Below are 20,808 nucleotides of genomic sequence, written 5' to 3'. Positions count from 1 at the left end.
TTGACTAGAACGGTTTTTGCAAAATCTTTATTCTCCTTTTCTGGACCAAAATTCTGGAATTCTCTGGATAATAACATCAAAGAAGCTTAAAGTTTTCATACATTTTCTTTAAAGTTAAAGAATTATCTAAAAACTTCGTACGCAGCATAATTCATTTTTCTTTTTTTACTGTTGATTTTCAAAGTTGTTGTTGCTTCGTTATTCTCACTACTCTTTCTTCACCAGCGAGCCCGTGCTTCTGTGCCTCCAGTGCCCTGGATATGACCCACCATTTTCCTCTCCTCTCCCCTCCTCCCCCCCCCCCCCCTTGTCCACCTCGAACTTACTACCTTCTTCACTACTAGTATATCCTCCTCAATTTTTTCCTTACAAGAGAGCCGTCATGTGTTTGTTAATGTGCGTCCGTAAGTGTGCTTGTACCTGTGTATTACTCTTGTCTGTTTTTTTTTTTTTTTTTTTTGTTTTGTTTTTTGCTACCGCTTATAGGGAAATTTGTTGTTGTTGTTGTTGTTTGCATTTTTTTTCTTGATGAGGGGACTGCATTCTACAAGCTCTGCTTTTTAGCAGTCCCCTCCATTTCCAGCAATATCGTTTATGCATTTACCACAGTGACGTAACAGATATTTGTATCTCTGTTGATAATTTACCTATATTTTTCTTACAATGTTATTCTGTTCATCGCATTGTGGTACTGATTTCATGACGTCTGTGTTTATATATGAGTGTTTCTTTGTATTTCTTATTTGTTTGTTGGAAATGAAATAAAATCAACTTGACTATCAACTTGACTTGACTACTTTTATAGTACATTTACTTTAAATGGGTAGACCTTGCAATAAGCAGCTTAAATATACATGTAGCTGTAATGGGAGAACCATTCTCGACTAGCACAGTTTGTGCTAACTTTTGGTTCCCCCTTTAACAACATTATCTTCTGTTTTTCTATTTTTTTCAGAACCTTTGTCTATGCGTATGTCTACATTACATACTCTGTGCCTTTTCAGTGATAAATGTATCACAACGAAACTAAATCTATCATACCACATGTATTCTTATGTGTATAAGATAATATAAGTATGTAAAACATATGCTTGCATACCTGTAAGAACCTTGTACAAAATCATTGTATTCTTATAAAACATTTTCATGTTATTGTATCTTACCCTATGGAATTTCATGTTATCATGTTATCATATTCACATGTATGTTGTTAATACACTCAACTCAACTCAACTCAACTCAAAGGTTGATGTTTACATGGATAAAGCACAGCTTGTTAAGCCGCAAGGTCCCAAATATAGAGACGTATTTTGTGACCTTTCTCTAAATTCATATTCGATAGACAAATCTTGAGTAACTTTGAGTGTCCCTTGCAAAATATCATTTTGTATATTTTGTAGGCCTACAATGAATTCAAGGTCTACGAAATTAATTGGCCCTTTTCTACCGCTAATTAAACAGAAAGTTCATTCACAACGGCCCACTACTGTTATAGCATGATATTAATTGGGGTAAGATAATCAGTGAATAAAAACCAGAGACCAAACATGCACAATTATCCAGTAGGTCTATATGAGATACTGGGAAATCCCTTCTCGCCCTTTTTAATATCTTTGCAACATTATAGTATGCACTCTGCATGCACTCTCCATCATTCGGTTCAAAGTGTCCGGTTATTTCCAAATACAAAATCCTTAGACTCTGTCTGTCCGGTTTCTTTCACAAGTGGATGTTCTTTTCTACGCATGACGGTTCGCGCTGCGTGCAGGCTGCGTGTGATTTCACGCCAACGCAGAGTTCGTGGTTGGGTTGCGCTGAAGTTGCGCTGCTATGCTTCGCGATTGGTAATGATCGAAGCACATACAGTACATGCGCCTTTAGCTTTGCATACATGTTGATCCGATATCCGTGCGTTCAATTCTGATTCACTTTGGTCTTTGCACTAGAAACGTGACGCAAAAAAATGGCGTTCTTCGGACGGCCTCGGGCCAGTGGCCCTGTCGATACCAGTCTTTACGATCTTCTGGGGGTCCCGAAATCAGCAAATGATACGGAGTTAAAAAAGGTAATTAGATTTAAGAATACACTGTTTGTTCGAATCGCCTGCCGGAGGATTTTGTCACTGAGTGCTGGTGATGGAATGAATGACTTGACGATTTATACATAAGGTCTGTGTGTGCTGCAAGCGTGGCTTAGGATATAACGTGTGCCGTCTATGGGACTTCATGCCAAATGCATGTGACCATGCAGGGTACACGGTGCACGGCGGCGATCGCGAGTCGCGCCGTGCCGGTAGGTTCCATAGGTTGACGATCGTATGTATGCGTTTATACGGTGTCTATACGAGCGGCCCGCACGCTGAAAAGTAGAAAAGCTTCGTGAACCTTCTCTTTCGTTTAGTACTAGCGTCACATTGAAACCACGGCGGATTGTGTTCTTTCTATCCTCTTGCAGTATTTTATGAATTAAACAAAATTCACAGATATGACGAAGTTTCATTGTTGATGTGAAACACAATGTAATAATACACATCAGGGTCTGTATGACTAAGAAATTTTGCAGTTTCCTCTTTCCATTCTGTAACGTTGGACAAAATCAAGGCCATGCACATGCAATTACCTGTGGGCCTACATTTGCTGTAGAAGTACATCATCTGAGATCAGGCATCCTGTGTAGTAGAGCCCATTTAGTCTTATTATAAACATAGCTGTGAGTGTATAGAAAATACTACCCTACTACTATTCTAAGACACTAAAGTCAAGGCAAGTCTATTGTCATAATAGTGATTGTTATGTAAGTGTTAAATATGAACATTGACCGAAAGATCGGTCTGTGTACGTATCTGGTCGTCGGGGATATATTCCGCGGAGACTGCGTCTGGCTTCACGGATCCCTCCTATACAGACTGAAGGCTATGACGCTGGCTCCTGAAGGGCTGTTCTGCCAGCGGTCGCGCACAGACCAAACATTACGATGAACCCAATTTCATACAGCTTTTTTACACTCAAACAAGTTTGACAAGACATGACACATTAATATTATGCAGCAATATTTGATGTAACTTTCTCACATTGTGCAATTGAAATACAGTTAAACTAGTTAGATCGCAGAAATTTGTATCCATATCGCAACATCGCCGTTCGCTAAATGTAAGTCACCAATTTGAATCCGTTGGCCATTGTTGTTTTAATTAAAAAAAACACGTAGAAATCTGCCTGGCATGTGATTGGCTAATGGATTCATACAATGTATGTTGAAGAGCTGTTACGACCATACCGACGGGCTGGTAGTTGTCTTTTTTCATGAAAATTCTATCAAAATGTTGGATCATTCATTGTTCTGGTGAGTGCAATGCATTCTTCAAATGTTGATTTTGCTATACAAGTTAAAATTTGCCGATCTAGGGCTGTGAATTAGACGCATTCAAGAAGGGTGAGGTACCTCACCCAATTCTCCTTAGAGACAGTGGTTAGAGCTTCCCCACAGCGATGTATAGTACCGGTACAAGCTTTCGTCTGTCTATGGAGGAGAGCGATAACATCCACAAAAAAAAAAAAAAGACTCCTCCGGACAGACTCTTTCTGTCTAATATGAACAGTGACCGAAAGGTCGGTCTGTATCTGGTCGTCGGGGATATGTTCCGCAGAGACTGTGTCTGGCTTCACAGATCCCCTCCTAGTACTGTCTCTGGATTAGAGCGATAACATCAAAAAAGTAAAGGACTCTTCCGGACAGATGGATCTTTCTGTCTCATATGAACAACACAACAAGACAACAGAGCCTTCCGGTGTTTATTTCTTGACTTGTGGTTTGTGAAATACCTGTCATGAGCATGTTGACATGAATTTGCTGATTTTCACTTTCAGACATTTTGACAAAAAATCATAAATGGAATACCTGTAAGGTAGGGGCGGTACCCTGCCCCCCTGAGTGATACACTGAATCTTTTCATTCTTTGACACCAGCTACAATTGTAGTACACTCCTACAACTGTACACAGTACACTGCACTCAACGTCCGATGGGATCTGTCTCTTCACGGTGAGCTTCTTATCTGACATTGGGACATGTATGGTCAGCCCTCTGTTAAGCTGTTTAGAGACAGGTCTGCTCGTATCACTTTGCTATGCAAAATTATTGTTCAGTGTAAAACAATAAATCCCATCGGTCTGCACAGCCCTGTTGCTGGACACAACTGGTCAATTCCATTGTGACTTAATGGGACAAAGTGACAATTTTTGGCAATGTCAAACCAGTATTTTGAGAAAATAGTTGCATCAAGTGCATTTTTCTCAGTTCATGGTTAGATCCATCATATCACAGTTTATGAAAACACCATACTCAGTTTGAAAAGTATCATTCCATTACGTACAGCAACGAAAAATTGCTGTCGTGACTGATGGGACATCTGAGGACCACCGTTTTTCACGTGGGAAAGTAAGTTCTGAAATATTCTTACACACAGAGACTCTGGAAAGATATTTTCTTTCCTGAATGTAGCAAAGGGTTGGTGCTTACTCTGAGCCAAGTGGTATGAATATCTAGGTACTCATTGGTACAGTAGCAGGATAGGGAAAACCAGTGTGACTGATGGGACACAAAAACGTGACTTATGGGACGCTATCAACTACCACATTTTGAGATTGAGAGAATAATATTTACTGATGCCGGAACAAGTTCTAGAACATCATAAAGCCAATTGATCTATGACCAAAGAACATTCAGAAAATAAGCCATCTGAGAATTACACAAGCTGTATTATGGTCATAATAGTGTATCAGAAATGATACATAAATTCTGCAAAAATTGACAATTTTTGTGAAAAATGAAGGTTTTTTGGACATAACTCCACTCCACGTTCACCGATGTTCACAAATGAGGTATCAAAATATCCGTTGTGAAAGGCTGCTTTGAGTAAACAATACCAGATCATCTAATTAGGCTTCATTAATCATCTATACTCAATAGTTTGATTATCATAAAATGCAACCTTTCCGTGGAATTGACCAACGGAGATGCAATGGGAAGCATGGCATCTGGTCAGGCTACACTTCTACTTACTACTCAGTACTGCCTTGGTACCATGCTGGTACTAATCGCTAGATCTATGCATGTGTAATCCACTAGACCCTACTACTTTGACTGAGCTGAGCCAAGTCTCTACAGGGTGACTACAATAAATACATTGACTAGATACAGACCTACAGTACAGTAGATCTGTGTGCACTAGGCCATGTCTTGTGTCAAGGAGGAATGGAAAATATAAGCACCAACACGTGTGTGTGTGCTGTGACTCTTTAGGAGTCTAATAAATTTGCAAACTGAAGTACCGATACATTATACCCATTTATGCAATGTACAACATTTTGTGCAGGTTTGAAAGTGAGGAGTTGTGTGTATATAAAATGTGTGTATGTGTGGGCACCGTGTATGTATGTGTGTGTGCTTGCATGCCTCAGCAACTTCCAAAATACAGTCTTTACATCATAGTTTTTATTTTGCACAAACAGAGGTTTGTCCATGAAATTGCAAGTACAAATGTAGTTAAGCATTTTTTTCTTTTTTCCTTTTTGAGCAAGATGACGCTGGCTTATTATGATAAGAACTGGACTGCAGTGGAGTAATGACATGAAGTTTGCTTTGCTGTATGTAAAATAGAGTATCATTTACAATGTACAATTGTGTACATGTATGTCCTCATACATTTACAATACATTTACAGCCTGGTTACATTATTTGGTAATAGTCCTAGTTTTGAATGGGATAGATGTGTAGAAATTTTAGGAGCAGGTGTAATCTTCGGATTATATGAGTCTTTATCAAAACTGATATGTTGGGAGAAAACAGTAGACTGGGAGATACAGTATATACAACTGTACATATACATGTATGTGTGTGCATTTTTGTAGACACTTCTAGAAAGGACCATACAAATTAATTTGTAAAGATTCTCTTGATGTTCATAATTTTGAGACCTGCAGGTCGAACACAGCAGAAAATTAAAATACATCTAGACTTGGTATACACGTAATCTGAGAAGATACACATAGCTGTGTACATAATCCTATTCATGCCCATAGCCAATCCCCCACTCCCTGTGAAATGCAACATCTACACAGAAAATGTGCACCATGACTTTGTAATGCTGAGTCAGAGTGTCTTTTTTGAAGTGAAGGGATTAGTTAATCTTTTCCACAAAGGGAACATCTTGAGCATCATAGCATCAAGGTGATTAAACGAGCAACCTGCAAGTCCAAGCTACCCTTAACTCTTTATGTGCCACGTTGTAAACCCCCTCTGTGTCACGTTATTCTGAGACGGCGATTTAGTCCTGCTTTGGGAAAACATTCTTCTTTTTTTTCAAATCTATGGAACTTTTATAGATTTGTGTTACCCTTGACATGTAATGAGCAAAGTAGAGAAAATTCTGAGCTTTGATTTGATGTGAATCACATGACAAATCTATTTTATTTTCCTTTCAAAAGAGCAATAGCTATATTATTGCAGAGGCATGCTTTTGCACACAAAACACTGGCACAAGCTGGGAATTTACTTGTAAATCCAGGAATGAACATTGGTTGATATTGAATCAACACATAAAATGCAAGCTACGTGTGACAGGAATGGTACAGCATGAAACGCTTCCATTGTACTGTGGCATTGGGCGATTTATTGATCGGTTTGGGCGGGTTTGTGCGTTTGAGCAGAATATGCCAAGTTGGCACGCCGTCGACTGAGTCGGACGTGTGAACGTGGCACATAAAGAGTTAAACAACTTGGGAAGATTTGAGTTTTGGCAGCATGTACACTCTATGTACTCAAGGCACAATGCAACTGAAAAACAGGTGATCTTTAGAAGATGCAGTACTTAGTGAAACATTCAAATGTGCTCATTGTTTGGAGAATATTTGTTTCTTGTTTTAATGCATGCATTGATAAAGCAATGTTTGTAGGAAAATGTGCAAATAACATAATTTACCATAATTTTCTTCTCTTTTTTTCATGTTACCAGGCCTATCGGAAGATGGCAAAACAATATCATCCAGACAAGAATCCAGAATATGGAGATAAAGTAAGTGACAAGTTATTGCAGCTTAAACTGAAAGAAAACTCTAATGTCAACTCCCAATAGCTGTCTCACAGCAGTCATATTTGTCCAAAGATATTTGTTTTTCATAATCCACAGTACCTATATTAAATTGCAGAAGATGTTTAACCTGTCGAGGACGGACTGATTTTGCTACAGAACGCCTTTCCTATAGACACCTGCCGGAGTATACTCAGGACTCGTCCTCAACGGGTTAATAGATTTTGATTTGCTTACAAGCGGTATTGAGTTCAATCAAATCAAATACCCAGTACATGCAGCAAGAAACTTTACTAAACGAGTATGTGACTGTTCACTTTGACTGATTTGTACCTAAAGTGAATACAGTGTAAGATTTGCTACGAGAATATGCTCTAATGAAGTCTTTTATAGGTGATAACTGAATGCTTGCATACATGTAGTTAAGAATTCGATCTGCTGTCTGCTGTGCAGTTGTCTTTGCATTATGTACCATTTCATTTTATGCGTTGGCTTACAATTGTAATTCAATATTCTTTGCGTGTTTGCAGTTTAAGGAAATCAGCTTTGCGTATGAGGTACTATCAGACCCAGAAAAGCGGGAAACCTACGATAATTATGGACTTGATGCCCTGAAAGAAGGAGGTGGCCGAGGTGGAGGTAAGTTGGAAGAAAAAATCTTTGAAAAATCTATCAATAGTGAATATCAAAGTAACATGTCACATCAGAATTGGCAAATTGTCCCAACTTGACACGCAAAGGTATTATGAACAATATACATCAATTGTTTGTTTCTTTGGAAATTAGGTAGAATAAACATCAATGACAATCAACTTCTTTAGTGTAGTGATTTCATTTTATGTCATCTTGATTTATAATGATACTGTGGGTGTTTATAGCACATTCTAATACTTTGAAGTTTAAAAAAAAATCTGAATGCATCTCAAAGCAGGAACTTTGACAAATACATTGTAAATTCTGGATCTATTTTCACTTCTAAGTTTTGACTGGAATCTCCCCCAAACTTATTTCCATCAACCCCTTTGTATGAACAGACTGTAAGTTGTTGAGTAGCTAGATTTCACCTAGCGTGTATGCATCGTCATAGATAGATGAGGGTTATGTTGTCCAGATTTTTTTTTTTTTCATTTAAACAGAATCACTCAGTCATAACTTCGTGAAAGAAGTACTGTATTAAAACTGTATAGTTTGCAAGCGTAATATTCTGCAAATTGACACTAGTAGGTCAGTGTGATAAAGACTCTGCAGTGTTGTTGGTAGTTCATGTAATGAAATGTTCCATAAGTAGAAGAGACAGAAATCTTCTGAATCGTCCTCTGTGGATAGAAGATGCAACCATAGATGATATAAATGCAATCATATGCACATTGTATGTATTTGAGTTTCATTTTTCTTCTCTTTTTTTTTTTTTTTTGTGGGGGGCATTTCCTGATTGAGAAAGAAAGAAACATGCCAATTTTGCCAATCCACAGGAGGTATGGAAGATCTCTTCTCGAGCTTCTTTGGTGAAAGTATGTTCGGAGGTCCGTTTGGTGGAAGGGGACCCAGGAGGACGAGCAGACGAAGAATGAAGGGGGAAGATACTCTACATCAACACCGGTCAGTTTGCTGTGCCATTGTTCCTTTCTTTCTCTCTTTCTCCCTCTCTTACTGGTCACTTTATCTTTACATGCCTTGCTATTTACCTTTCGATCTTTTCTTTGTCCATTTTCTCTTTCATCATTTAATTTATCTTTGCATACTTTGTAATTTCCCCTTGCTGTGTCACTAGTGACATTATTGTTCATTTTGCAGTTGCTCCTTTTTCTCTTACAGGTCATTTCATTACATGTTTTGCCATTACCCCTTCACACTGTTCAGTTGATCTCCTAAGCTTTACAGTACCTTGTATCTACTCTTCCGTGTCGGTCTATCATACACCCCCCCCCCCCCCCCCCACACTTCTTCTCTTTCAGGTCTGTCAGAACATTTCACATGTTGGTCTGTACCCCTCTCACTCACTAGACATTGTATCTCTTTTAAATGCTTTTTGCCGTCATTCTTTTCTCTCTATAGTGAGGTTAACTCATAGGCTTTGCTTTTGTTCCTTTCTGTCACTGGCCAGTTTATCCTTCGTACTTTGCTATTATTCCTTTCTTCCACCGGTCAGTTAATCTCACATGCTCTGCCGGTACCTCCCAGTCTATCTCTCTTGGTTTGCCATACTTCCTGTTTCTATCACATCAACTTTTACTTTCTCCACAGTATTTTTGTCTGTTGCTTACATGACTTTTACACCTTTCGAAAATATTTTCCATAAATTAATTGCAATTATTTCAAGAAATGTTTCACTGACAGACATAGACTAGTATCTTCCCTTACTGAAGACAAAATTCAAAATGATTATTCAATATAGCAATTTGTGTATTTATGATTGATAAGCATGCAAATGTGCATTTCCACCAAGTAATATTGAAGTGTGAAGAACAATGGTTTTATAAACGATACAGAGAAAGGGAATCGTATGGTCATTACATTTTTATGTGTAAAAATTTCATTGCTGTATCACTTATCCTGAACATTTCTTTTACTTATATCTATATGTACTATGGGAGATGCTTTAATATGGTACAATTGTACTGAAGTTGTCAACATAATGTGTTTGAAATGTGGTTTAAACAGCCTAACATTCATTTTTCCCTCTCAATTTAAAGGGATGGTACAGTATTGGTGGAGATGAAAATTGGGCTTTAACTTTTTTGCGAGATACCAAGAAAACACTTATGAAATAGTACAGAGCATACCATTTTAAGAGAAATTCAAAGTTTATTTGATGAAAATCGGGTTTGGGATAGCTGAAACATCCAAAAACAAAGTAAAACAAAATGATCATGATAAAATGTGGGTCCCACACTTTATTAGGATCACTCTGTTTTGGATATCTCAGCCATTTCAAAATCAATTTTCATCAAATAAACGTTGAAATCCTCATGGAATTACATGCTCTTTCATATTTCATAAGAGGTTTCTCACTATCTCACCAAAAAAATAAAAAATGAATAAAAATGATATAAACTTGAAGTTCAGTCTCAACCAAAACTATATGATCCCTTTAAAGTGCAAACAGTGTGCAGTCTCTCTGAGAGCAGCACTTGATGTGTGTTTGTCCAACTATTTCACTGTGATTGTGTTACAGAGTTTCTCTGGAAGATCTGTACAATGGCAAAGTATCAAAGCTTCAACTTAGCAAGAATGTAATTTGTGATGCATGTGGTGGGTAAGTACCTGTCAACTTATTCATCAGTTTAAAAGAAAGGAAAACAAATGAAAGCATGATGTGTTTCAAAACTTCTGCTGTCATAAAGTGACTCATATACAAGTACATGTTTTGAAACCAGTAAGAGTGCTAGATAGTAGTGGTAAAAACAACAATAACAAAAAGATATGGACATATGTTCTGGCAAAAGAGGACCACTGTTATTCAGTGTAATCTAATTCCTTGGACATGAATGAGATTTGTGTTATAGAAATACACATACACACACAAAAGAAAAAATAATTACCTATCAACGACTATGTCAGCAAAATCAGATGACACAATAAATTGCATTAGAGTCACTATATTCATGTGATTAAATGTTCATGGATATTGCATTTTCTTTAGAGAAGCATTCTGGTGTTGTGCAGAAAATTTGCGAAGTTGATGACAATCTTGTGTATCAGGCAAGACAGGAAAATTCAGTTTTAGCCCTATTGTGCATCAAGCAAATGGAAATTGCTGCACAGACGGTGTCACAATCACACCATGAAGGCCTGCACAATATTTTTTTTTAACCCTTTCAGTGTCACATACTTGGGACAGTCTGTACAATGCTATGGGGTTTTCTGTGCCAATTAGCTCTCAAAGCGCACAAAGGGTTAAATATATTTGACACAATGTGAAAGCCTCATTGTGATATTAACTGCAAACCTGTCCTTGCTTTTGCAGAGTTGGGGGCAAGCCCGGTGCCATGCAGCCGTGTCGCACCTGTCACGGGCGGGGAATCAAAGTGACGATACGACAGCTCGGGCCGGGAATGGTCCAGCAGATGCAATCGACGTGTCCGGACTGCCGGGGAGAAGGTAAGTGTGTCAGCTGACCATTGTCCAAAGTGGGACCTAAATGATACATTTTCATCTTCTTCTTGAAAATCCCAGAATGAATTTTCACCAAACTTGACAGGTATCATCCCTAGGGGAATAGGATCTCACTTTGTTAAAATGGGTAGCATGCTCCCCAGGGGCCCCTGGGCCCCCTTGAAAAAACATAAGGAATCTTTAAAAATTCTTTTTCTCAAGAATCAGAAGTGATAGAGCAAAGTTAGTGCTATGGGTACAAAGTACATTGATAAATGTAGTTTCCAGTTTGTTCATGGGTTGCTTTCCCCCCCCCCCCCAACCTTTGGAACAATCAACAACAACAACAAAAAAGACCCCAAAACCAAATAGATAAATGGAGTTAACTCTCTTTTTGAATAAACTCTTCATTTATACATTCATTTTTAGTTACATTTCATGTTCAATAGTCGTACAACTAGCCTCAAGAAAAGTTTTATGACATTCGAAGACAAAAAATACCTGATTACTGGCATGTGACTCACAACAGAATTTTTTTGTTGACATAGGATAACTTTAAAAATTGCCTTGTCTGCGTAAGACACAGAGAATATGAAAGTGTAACATGTACTGTAATACGCCGAATATTTCCTGAGGTTTTTATTTTCACAAATTTCGTGAATCAGCTGCTATTCGTGAAATTAAAGATGCGTGAAAATATTAGTCCTGATGTGAATGTGAGGCACATGTATACAGGTCTCCATTCAGTACAGGACTCCGTGATTGTGAATTTAACCACTCGCGAAATCGTTGGGAGGTCTCGATTCATGAAAATTTAGACTCGCTAAATATATGGCGTATACAGTATGCAGTATTTAAACCTTCCTCCACATTGTGTCACCCACCCCCCAGGGGAGAGAATAAATGAGAAGGATCGCTGCAAGAAGTGTAACGGGATGAAGGTCAACAAAGAGTCCAAGATCCTAGAGGTACACATCGACAAGGGCATGAAGGAGGGGCAGAGGATCACGTTCAGAGGGGAGGGTGATCAGCAGGTAAGAGTGCTTTAACCTCCGTACTACACCCAATCTCCCTGACACCTTTGCCATATACAGTGGACCCCTGTTATAATGAAGTCCCCGGGACCAGCAGTTTTCTTTCGTTATATCAAAATATTGTTCTAACCGAACAAATAAACAATAAAAATACATAGAGCGTATAATGTTGCTGCCTTAATTTTTACTTCGTTGTAACCGGAATTTCGTTATAACTGTGTTCGTTATAACGGGAGTGCACTGTATTGGGTTTCAGTGTGTTCTGTTCCAGGGTTGTCTTCTTGTATGTATGTATGTCATATCACCTTGATACTTTGAGATCAGCCCAAGGTACCAGAATGCTGCTTGGTATAGATATTTGTGACCTGACAGCTGATTAATGGTCATGAATACAAGGGCCACAATTCCAGACTTTTAGCTAAAGTAAAATGGGGTAGACCTCTGTAGAAGTGGAACAGTTCAGTAATTTTAAGCTATTAGTGGGCAGGTGATATGTTTTAGGGTTGTGGTTTATCTGATGATAAGAATCTCACACTGTCTGTTTTCACAAGCGTATCCAGACGGGGGCATCCTTCCTGTTTTTTGGTTAAAACAAAAGAAATAAAAAGAAAAAAATGAAAGGGGGCACGGCCCCCCCTCCCCCCTTAAGTTTTGAAGAAACCATCTTTGTCAGCTGATTGTAGTGGCGCCAGAAACTTGCGCTGAAGCGCTTTTTTTTTGCTTGTCGACCGATGAAACCCAGAAGTGGCACCAGAAATATTTTTGGCACCTCCTCCCCCCCCCCCCACACACACACACACACACACTTTTCAGAATTCCTGGATCCGCCCCTGTTAATGACCCAAGAGATTATTCACCAAAATGCAGTTACTGTGGTAGATTGTAAAATACAGGTGTATGGCATGGCAGTCTTCATCAGGACTTTATCTCTGTAGCATAGATTTGTTCTCACTGAAACTGAAGCTACAATGAACAAATGTACTGCCATGCTGTCCTATATATAATTTTTGTGAACTTGTAAATGCTAGAATGGCCTCTGTATGATAAAATGATATCTCTTAATGATGAAAGTAATATTGGATGGGGGAGGGGGGAGGCAGCAGCACTGGGCTTTCTGAGGGACTACACAACCATTATGGCTGTGGGATAGCGATTCTAGGTAGATTGGAAGTCATGAATAGCACACAATACATGTATAACAAAGTCAGGCAGGCTCATCTAGTGGAGTGCTTCAACTGTGGTTGCAGTCATTTTGCAAAATCTGAGTTATACAGATTAATGTATTTGTTCCTGCTTATGTTTGTTTATTTTATTCATTTCCCTTATATTACCTCACTTAGCATGGAAATGTTGAGGGGAATTCGAAAGTAATATTTCTTTGACCGATCAAGGATAATAAATGGGTAAAATTATGTTCAGTTTCGTCTCTTGGTATATATTTTACCCTAGGCCTATTCAAGTTGAAACATACACTTTCCAAAGTAAGGAGCAACATCATTTGAATTCTTTGTCAAAGATATCAAATCTTTCCCTCATTTTGTGCAAAACCTACATACAGTATGACTGTTACAACAGAACCATAACATTGTTATAGTGAAAAAGTGCAGCGACATGTCAGATTAGTGACATCAGTGATGGTGTTGATAGCCTCGCTCAATACAAAGCGATGACATAAGAAGTAGTTACAAGTTTGCTTTGATCTCACCAAGGAGGTTCAGGAGATGGATTAACAACAGTTTTATTCCCTTTGATCCCATGTTCGAAGCGGCCACTCAAAAATACTTGAAGTATGTACTAAACTGGAGCTGCCCCATAGGTAGGAAGACAATTGATTCATGTGTCATTGCATAACGACCAGCTACCTTCTAGGAAAGATATGTCTTTATGATGGTGATAACTTTTCGCCATCCCTACTTATGGAACATGAGCAATACAAAAAGGTACAGGCAGGGGATGCGCGGGTAGAAATCACAAAGAAATTGATGAAATGAAAATCAAGTTTACTGGACATGGGCATGTCCGGGCACAAATCTGACATATTGATTTATAAAGAACTATTATCGAAGATTATTCCATATCAGTTTTATTTGTCGGAATTTAGCGGAAAAATGTTACAATCGGCATTCAAAGAGGGTGTACTTTCAAATACTTTCACAACATACAGCTCCGATTTCCCCCTTGGCAGGTATTTCTGGACAAGTTTCACCTTTGTTCTAAATGTTTTATCATAAGGAGAAATTTCATGTCATTTAATGAATAAACAAGCAAGATATACCCGATATAATGTTAGAGTTCAAAATCCTTCTTCTGATTGCCCAGAATGATGGCGGCTTCAAACATCGAACGTCAAGGGTACTAATGCACCTGTGGAATTCTTTTGTGCATCCATAGAAATATGACAACTGTTTGAATAATTATGGCCAGTTGGAACTCCAGCTCTAGAACCTCCTTGATCTCACATGTCGTTACTGTCAACCCTTCAAATCCTCCAGCCGGATGTAGAGCCGGGAGATGTGATCATCATACTGGTGGAGAAGGAGCACAACCAGTTCAAGCGCCAGGGCACCGACCTCTACATGGAGCATACCATTGGCATCACGGAGGCGTTGTGTGGCTTCCAGTTTTCAATAACACACTTAGACAACAGGAAACTACTTGTCAAGTACCCACCGGGCAAAATAATCCAGCCGGGTAAGTGTTGTAATCGTGTCAGTGAGAGGAAGGGAAAAACAACTTGAAACACTCTAATAGCCAGTGTCACATTGCCCTAATTATGCTTATTTACAGTGTGACTGGAAAACAAGAACCCTCACAAAATCGCTCAAAATGGCAAAATCTGTAATGCAATCCAAATTTTATAGTGTAGCAAGAGATTTTCATTTGAAATGCATGCCTTCTGCAGCTCACAAAGAGTATGCATACTTTTTGTCCCCGCCGAACGAGTTCGAGCAGGGGACTATGAAACGGGCTCCGTACGTGTGTGTGTCCGTGTGTCCGTCCGTCCGTCCGTCCGTCCGTCCGTCCGTCCGTGTGTCCGTCCGTGTGTGCGTCCGTGTGTGATCAAAATCTTAAATTTGCTACTTCTCTGTCATTTATGAGCCAATTTTGATTCTGTTTGCTTTATATGATAGCACTACATGGGAGCTTTGAAACTTCTACACAGAATTTCAGTCATGACCTTTGACCTTGACCTTTGACCTATATTGTACATTTTGCTACAAAATGCTACTCCTTCGCCATTTCTAACCCGATTTCGATTCCATTTGCTTTATGTGATGGCACTAGGTGAGGGCTTCAAAACTTCTACACAGAATTTTGACCTTTGACTTCTTTGACCTTTGACCTTGATTTTTTGACCTGTATTGTACATTTTGCTACAAAATGCTACTCCTTCGCCATTTCTAACCCGATTTCGATTCCGTTTGCTTTATGTGATGGCACTAGGTGAGGGCTTCAACACTTCTACACAGAATTTTGACCTTTGACTTCTTTGACCTTTGACCTTGATTTTTTGACCTGTATTGTACATTTTGTTACAAAATGCTACTTCCGGCGGGGACATATATTACGCACCGCGTAATTTCTGCTTTTCCTTGTTGATTATGCAGCTGTGAAATTGTATTCCTGATGTCGCAATGCTTATTTCATTAACTGCAAACATGATACTATAGAAATTATTCTGCTAATGTTGAGGGTGTGACACCAACCAAGTTACTGCATTAACCTGTTGAGGACGAGTCCCAAGTATACTCATGCAAGTGTCTATGGGAAACGCTTGTTGTAGCAAAATCAAACCGTCCTCAGTGGGTTAATTTGTAGTGTGATCCATCTTGAACTAGTTTGGTAATGTCACACCATCTAATGAGGAGATCACTGCTTGAGCTGCAGCGGTCTGGGACGTGTATTACTCATGTCTGTGTCAAGTCTGTTTCTGATTTTTACAGCGATTTAATATAATGTCTAAAATACAGCAAGACACTTGCATGCATTACAGTGCACTCCCATTACAACAAACACGGTCCTTGTAACAAAATTCTCATTACAACAAAATCAAAATTCAAGTCCCAAAATCATCATCTCTGTATATGAATACATTCTGCTGTTCGTTTATAACGAAATTTCGTTATAGCAAAGAATGGATCCAAAGAAAACTGCCGGTTCCGAGGAGTTTGTTGTAATGGGAGCACACAGTATATCTAGTCTCTAATCCAGTAAATGTCAAGACTTTTTTCCGTGCTGAGTGGCTCAAAAGCACATTTATATTTTTGTGGGTTCTTGAGTTAAATCTGCACAATAATTGCCAACCCATTCAAAATGTGCAGAGAAAATTGTAAAGATATTTTCATGGGTTTATAAATTCACGCTCGCCAAATGTAGTGCGAAATACTCGAAAAGTAATATAACGCAAACATTTCTGCCTTTACAGTATGAACCTATCTGTCTGTCTAGCTATCTATATCTATCTTATTTATCCATTTATCTAGTGTCGTGTCAATCATGTTTGTGAAGATGAGGAATGCATGCAGCAGTTGCTATTACTCACATGCAGTCAGACAGAAAAATTAACAAACTGTGAGGGAGCCCTTGTTCTTAGAGACTGTGTTTGTGCTTCACTGTTTACAGGCTGCAAACGGGTCGTGGAAGGAGAAGGCATGCCCATGTACAGGAATCCCTACGAAAAGGGCAACCTCATCATCAAGTTCAACATTGAATTCCCTGAAAACAATTTCACATCTGAAGAGAAGTTGAAGGTAACGATGTCGGTGTGCCCCTTTATCTGCCAATCCCGTTAACCATATGTCTCTGTCTTCATAATACAGTTCAACTTCTCCTATCCAGCCTCCCTTTATCCAGATTTCTCTATTATCTGGATGCGATTTTGGCGTTGTTTTTTTTTTTCAATCTATTAATTACGGGGAAAAGGGGGATTTCAGACTGGAACAAGATTCCTACACACACTCACATTGATTGCATATCTTTTCCCAACATAAATAACATACATTCACATCTAATTTTCATGTAAATGCATTTATACATTCACTATCCCCAAATCAGTGCAAGAACATGGACAGAAAACTTGTTATGGAATCAGTGCATGTACAGGCAGTCCTTCATTCAGCTAATTATCAGAGAATTTCGAACGCAGACTAGCTGACGAGGATGTGACATGTTCACACAAAATTGATATGTGTACATGTAGCTACCATTGGGTAGGCAGCTGCATGTATTAAACATTGAGTCTCCCATATCCAGCCAAATCCTTTATCCGGATGAGCGCTGGTCCCAACATGTCCAGATAGGAGAGGTCAGACTGTATTTTTGTTTATGCCTACGAATCACCAGAGAGGATGGAATTCAGACTGAGGAAAAATGCTATCCTTCAAATTTTCATAAGCAATTGTCAAGGAATGACAACCCAGTTTATCACAGCGGGCAGGTTATTTGCTTGCAGAATAACACAGGCATAAACCAACAACAGAATGTTCAGAAAGATGTAGATTGACAAAAAATGGAGAAAGTGATGGAGAGGAAAAAAAAATGAGAAAGAAGAGATGAAGATGAAGGGAGAAAAAAAGAGAGAAAACATGTAAAAGAACAAAAGAGGTAAATTGCTTTGCTAGAAAAGCACTGAAAGAATCATTCATCCCTTTCGGTTGGAGGGAGACAAGGTGGTGTATTCATCTTTCTTTACTGCTTTTGTGATCCAGATAATGTCTAGATTAGAATAAAACACACGCCCCACTCCCCCAACGAAAAAACAGAAACAAAAAAAGAAATATGTATAGTGCTAGTATTCAGCTAGCTCTTGTTATCTAAAATGCCATTTACATCCGTGCCTCTATACCGTATGTCCCCCCAAAAATTTACTATGGGACCCTCTGCAATGATAACTTTAAAAATAGTGAATCAATCCAAATACAATTTCATGGTATGAAACTATAACTTATTACCCACGTCTTACAGAAAACCCCATCCAATTTGCCTTAGTGGTCAAAGAGAAATGAAGATTTTTGTAGAGCATGTCAGGTATCCCTTCCCTCCCAGTTCTGGCCATTATGTTCACACATAAATATGCAGTTCCAAGAGCATCCAAGTGCTAAACTTGGAAAAATCACATCCACGACATGCTTCACAACGATTCACATTTCTCTGTGACCACTTAACCAAATTGAATGGGGTTTTCTGCAAAATACAGGTAAGACATTATATTTTTAGACTGTGAAGTAGCATTCAGATAGTCTAATCATATTGAAAGTTATCAATGCAAAAATCTGATTGTAATTTTTTGGGGGACATTCTGTACAGGAACTTGAACAGCTGTTACCCCAGCGACCAGAGTATCCCCCGCCCGGCGATGAGGCCGAAGAAGTCGACCTGATGGACCTTGACCTCTCCCACAATCACCAAGAGCGTCGGGACGCCTACGAGGAGGACGACGATGACGACCACCCGGGTGGCCCGTCGGTCCAGTGTGCGCATCAATAACGTCAGTGTGGACAGTAGCAGCCTAATGCAGAAAGGACAGTGAGTTAGCGCTTGACCAATGTGTGAATAACGAACTGTCCCTGAAAGAGGAAAAAAAAAATGGAGAGATTGCCATTTTGGACTCTCGCGTTTATGCCGAGACGAGATTAATGTTCAGGACTGTGTTAGATAATTGAGACTGTGATATGTTGTTTGTTCAGATTTTGTTTTCAGTGGGTCTGATTTTTTTCCCCCCCTCCTTCAGTTTGACTAGTCTTGTGTCCAGGCTCTCAAGTCTTAATGGCACCTTGACAGTTGTTGTCATGGTTGATAATTTGGATTGCAGCGTTTGCCAGACAGGACTTGAGGACCACTGTGCACCTGTTTTCAGTCCGAGATTGGTCGCAAACTGATTTGGGCCTTCACCACCTGTTGTCACTGCTTTGATCATTTTCACAAAATACCGTAGTCATCGTGGTCTTTTTATTTCCCACTTCGCTCACATTGATGGTATATACTCTTGTATGCAGATAGGTAAATAATGATCGATACCTTTTAATATTTCCTCTCTTTTTTTGTTGTTGTCATGTTGATCATTATATATGCACCAGTCTTTATAAACTTGTATTTTTGCTACTTTTTAATTGAACTGTGGAGTTGTAATTAATATGAATATAGTGCTTAATCCTATAATGTGTACTTCTGGGAAAAAGTGATTGAGCATACTCCTTAATGTTGCACACTATGTCAAATATTGTAGATTTGTTGATATATAAATTTTTGCTGGCACCATCCAAGTGGAGAGGTAATATAGCTCTGTGAATCAGAAGAAGAAAGTGTTTCAGAGTTAACCATGTATGTATCATTACCAAGAATTTTAGCACTGAATCTTCACTCCATGGAAAACTGTAAAATATCAGTCAGACATTGCCAATAGGTACAGAAATATTTTCTCATGTCATGCTTACCAGTTTGTGTGTGTGGAACGTGTGAATACTTTCAGTTCAGTTTCAGATGCGATGAGCTTTATAAGGCCGTGGTGTAGGATGTCAAGGTGTTGCAAGCCGTATTCGATATGTGATTAGTTGCCGGTATGTGAAAGTAAATGAGCGGTGCTGAATAATAGAATATAAGATATGTAGTAGGTTTTACTCATCCTTGATATTTACATCTTTTCAGTGATTGTGGAAGTGTTATTTAAAGCAATAAGTAAGAGCGGATGTGACGGAGCAGGTACTGGAGTTTCAACAGAGTAGTGAGAACGTTCACATAGTGTTTTAGCTATCAGGAAATTAAAATGTAATTTGATATCTTCATTTTAAGGTATTGGGGTGGTAACAACTGAAACAAAAAAGCTCTTGCAAGTCTCTTTTTTTGGGGGGGTACAAATGTGGTGTGAAAGGAGGTAGTAGGATGATGATTTGTTTTCGTATGAGAACTTTAGGAATTAACATAATTTCTTAGAATTATGGAAATCAGTTATAATTATCTTGCAAGGAAAGGCTATGTGTCTTCACAAATAAGGATTATTTTAAATTTTGTCAAGGTTTCATTAAAAAAAAACACAAAGAAAAATCTATGATGCCAAAAGTTAAAACACATCGCTTATGAGGAAAACTCTATGATATAAAGTAGCAGTCATCAAACTTTGGTGTCTCAAGGCTTGTAGGTGTGAAGTTAAACATCTGGACTTCCGTGTATGTTTGCATGTTACTGCATTAGAATCATGTCCATATGCACAACAGAATTTGAAGTGAATGTGAATTTGTAGTTGGTCTGCAACTATCAAAATCAGTTTGTTAATGAGGCAACCATTGATTATATTTGTGATGATATTATTTATGGCTTTAAAAAAAAAATGAATGCCATCAGGTAAGAGGTTCAAGTTGCAGTGAGAAATATACACATGGCTCATTAAAAGTAATAAGGATTCTATTAATGATAGGTTTTACTTAGTCCAATATAACACATTCCTTAGCCATGAGAAGCATTGACTTACATGTATACAGTATGCTGAATGTTAGATTACCATTAAAGTACGCACATGTGTAGTAGAAGGTGATACATACAGAATCAGCAATACTGTGTGAGAAGCCCACTGATTTATAAAATCTCTTGATTTTTAGTT

At 38.6% G+C, this 20,808-nt stretch overlaps 1 protein-coding gene across 1 annotated transcript; it reads left to right on the top strand.

Annotated features, from left to right (window-relative positions):
* Positions 1 to 1,963: 1,963 nt before the first annotated feature.
* On the top strand, positions 1,964 to 19,327 carry LOC139743460 (dnaJ homolog subfamily A member 2-like). The gene is made up of 10 exons (XM_071653941.1): positions 1,964 to 2,065; positions 7,012 to 7,071; positions 7,617 to 7,725; positions 8,559 to 8,685; positions 10,262 to 10,342; positions 11,054 to 11,187; positions 12,073 to 12,215; positions 14,708 to 14,906; positions 16,839 to 16,966; positions 18,522 to 19,327. Exons 1-10 carry the CDS (start codon positions 1,964 to 1,966, stop codon positions 18,699 to 18,701), a joined length of 1,263 nt encoding a protein of 420 aa, XP_071510042.1. The 3' UTR covers positions 18,702 to 19,327.
* The last annotated feature ends 1,481 nt before the right edge of the window (positions 19,328 to 20,808 follow it).

This window comes from Diadema antillarum, unplaced genomic scaffold (assembly GCF_040938485.1).
Source record: "Diadema antillarum isolate AM-2024a unplaced genomic scaffold, OU_Dant_1.0 seq00001083_RagTag, whole genome shotgun sequence".
In the NCBI taxonomy this organism is placed as follows: Eukaryota; Metazoa; Echinodermata; class Echinoidea; order Diadematoida; family Diadematidae; genus Diadema; species Diadema antillarum.
The sequence above is the reverse complement of the archived record's forward strand: the minus strand, read 5'-3'. Positions and strand labels throughout refer to the sequence as shown.

What these genes read in the sequence shown, in the direction of transcription:
- LOC139743460 (XM_071653941.1), top strand. Translation starts at nt 1,964, where the DNA reads ATGGCGTTCTTCGGACGGCCTCGGGCCAGTGGCCCTGTCGATACCAGT. An exon ending in AGGAGGTGGCCGAGGTGGAG is followed by an intron (nt 7,726 to 8,558) that starts GTAAGTTGGAAG and finishes GCCAATCCACAG; the next exon opens with GAGGTATGGAAGATCTCTTC. An exon ending in ATTTGTGATGCATGTGGTGG is followed by an intron (nt 10,343 to 11,053) that starts GTAAGTACCTGT and finishes TTGCTTTTGCAG; the next exon opens with AGTTGGGGGCAAGCCCGGTG.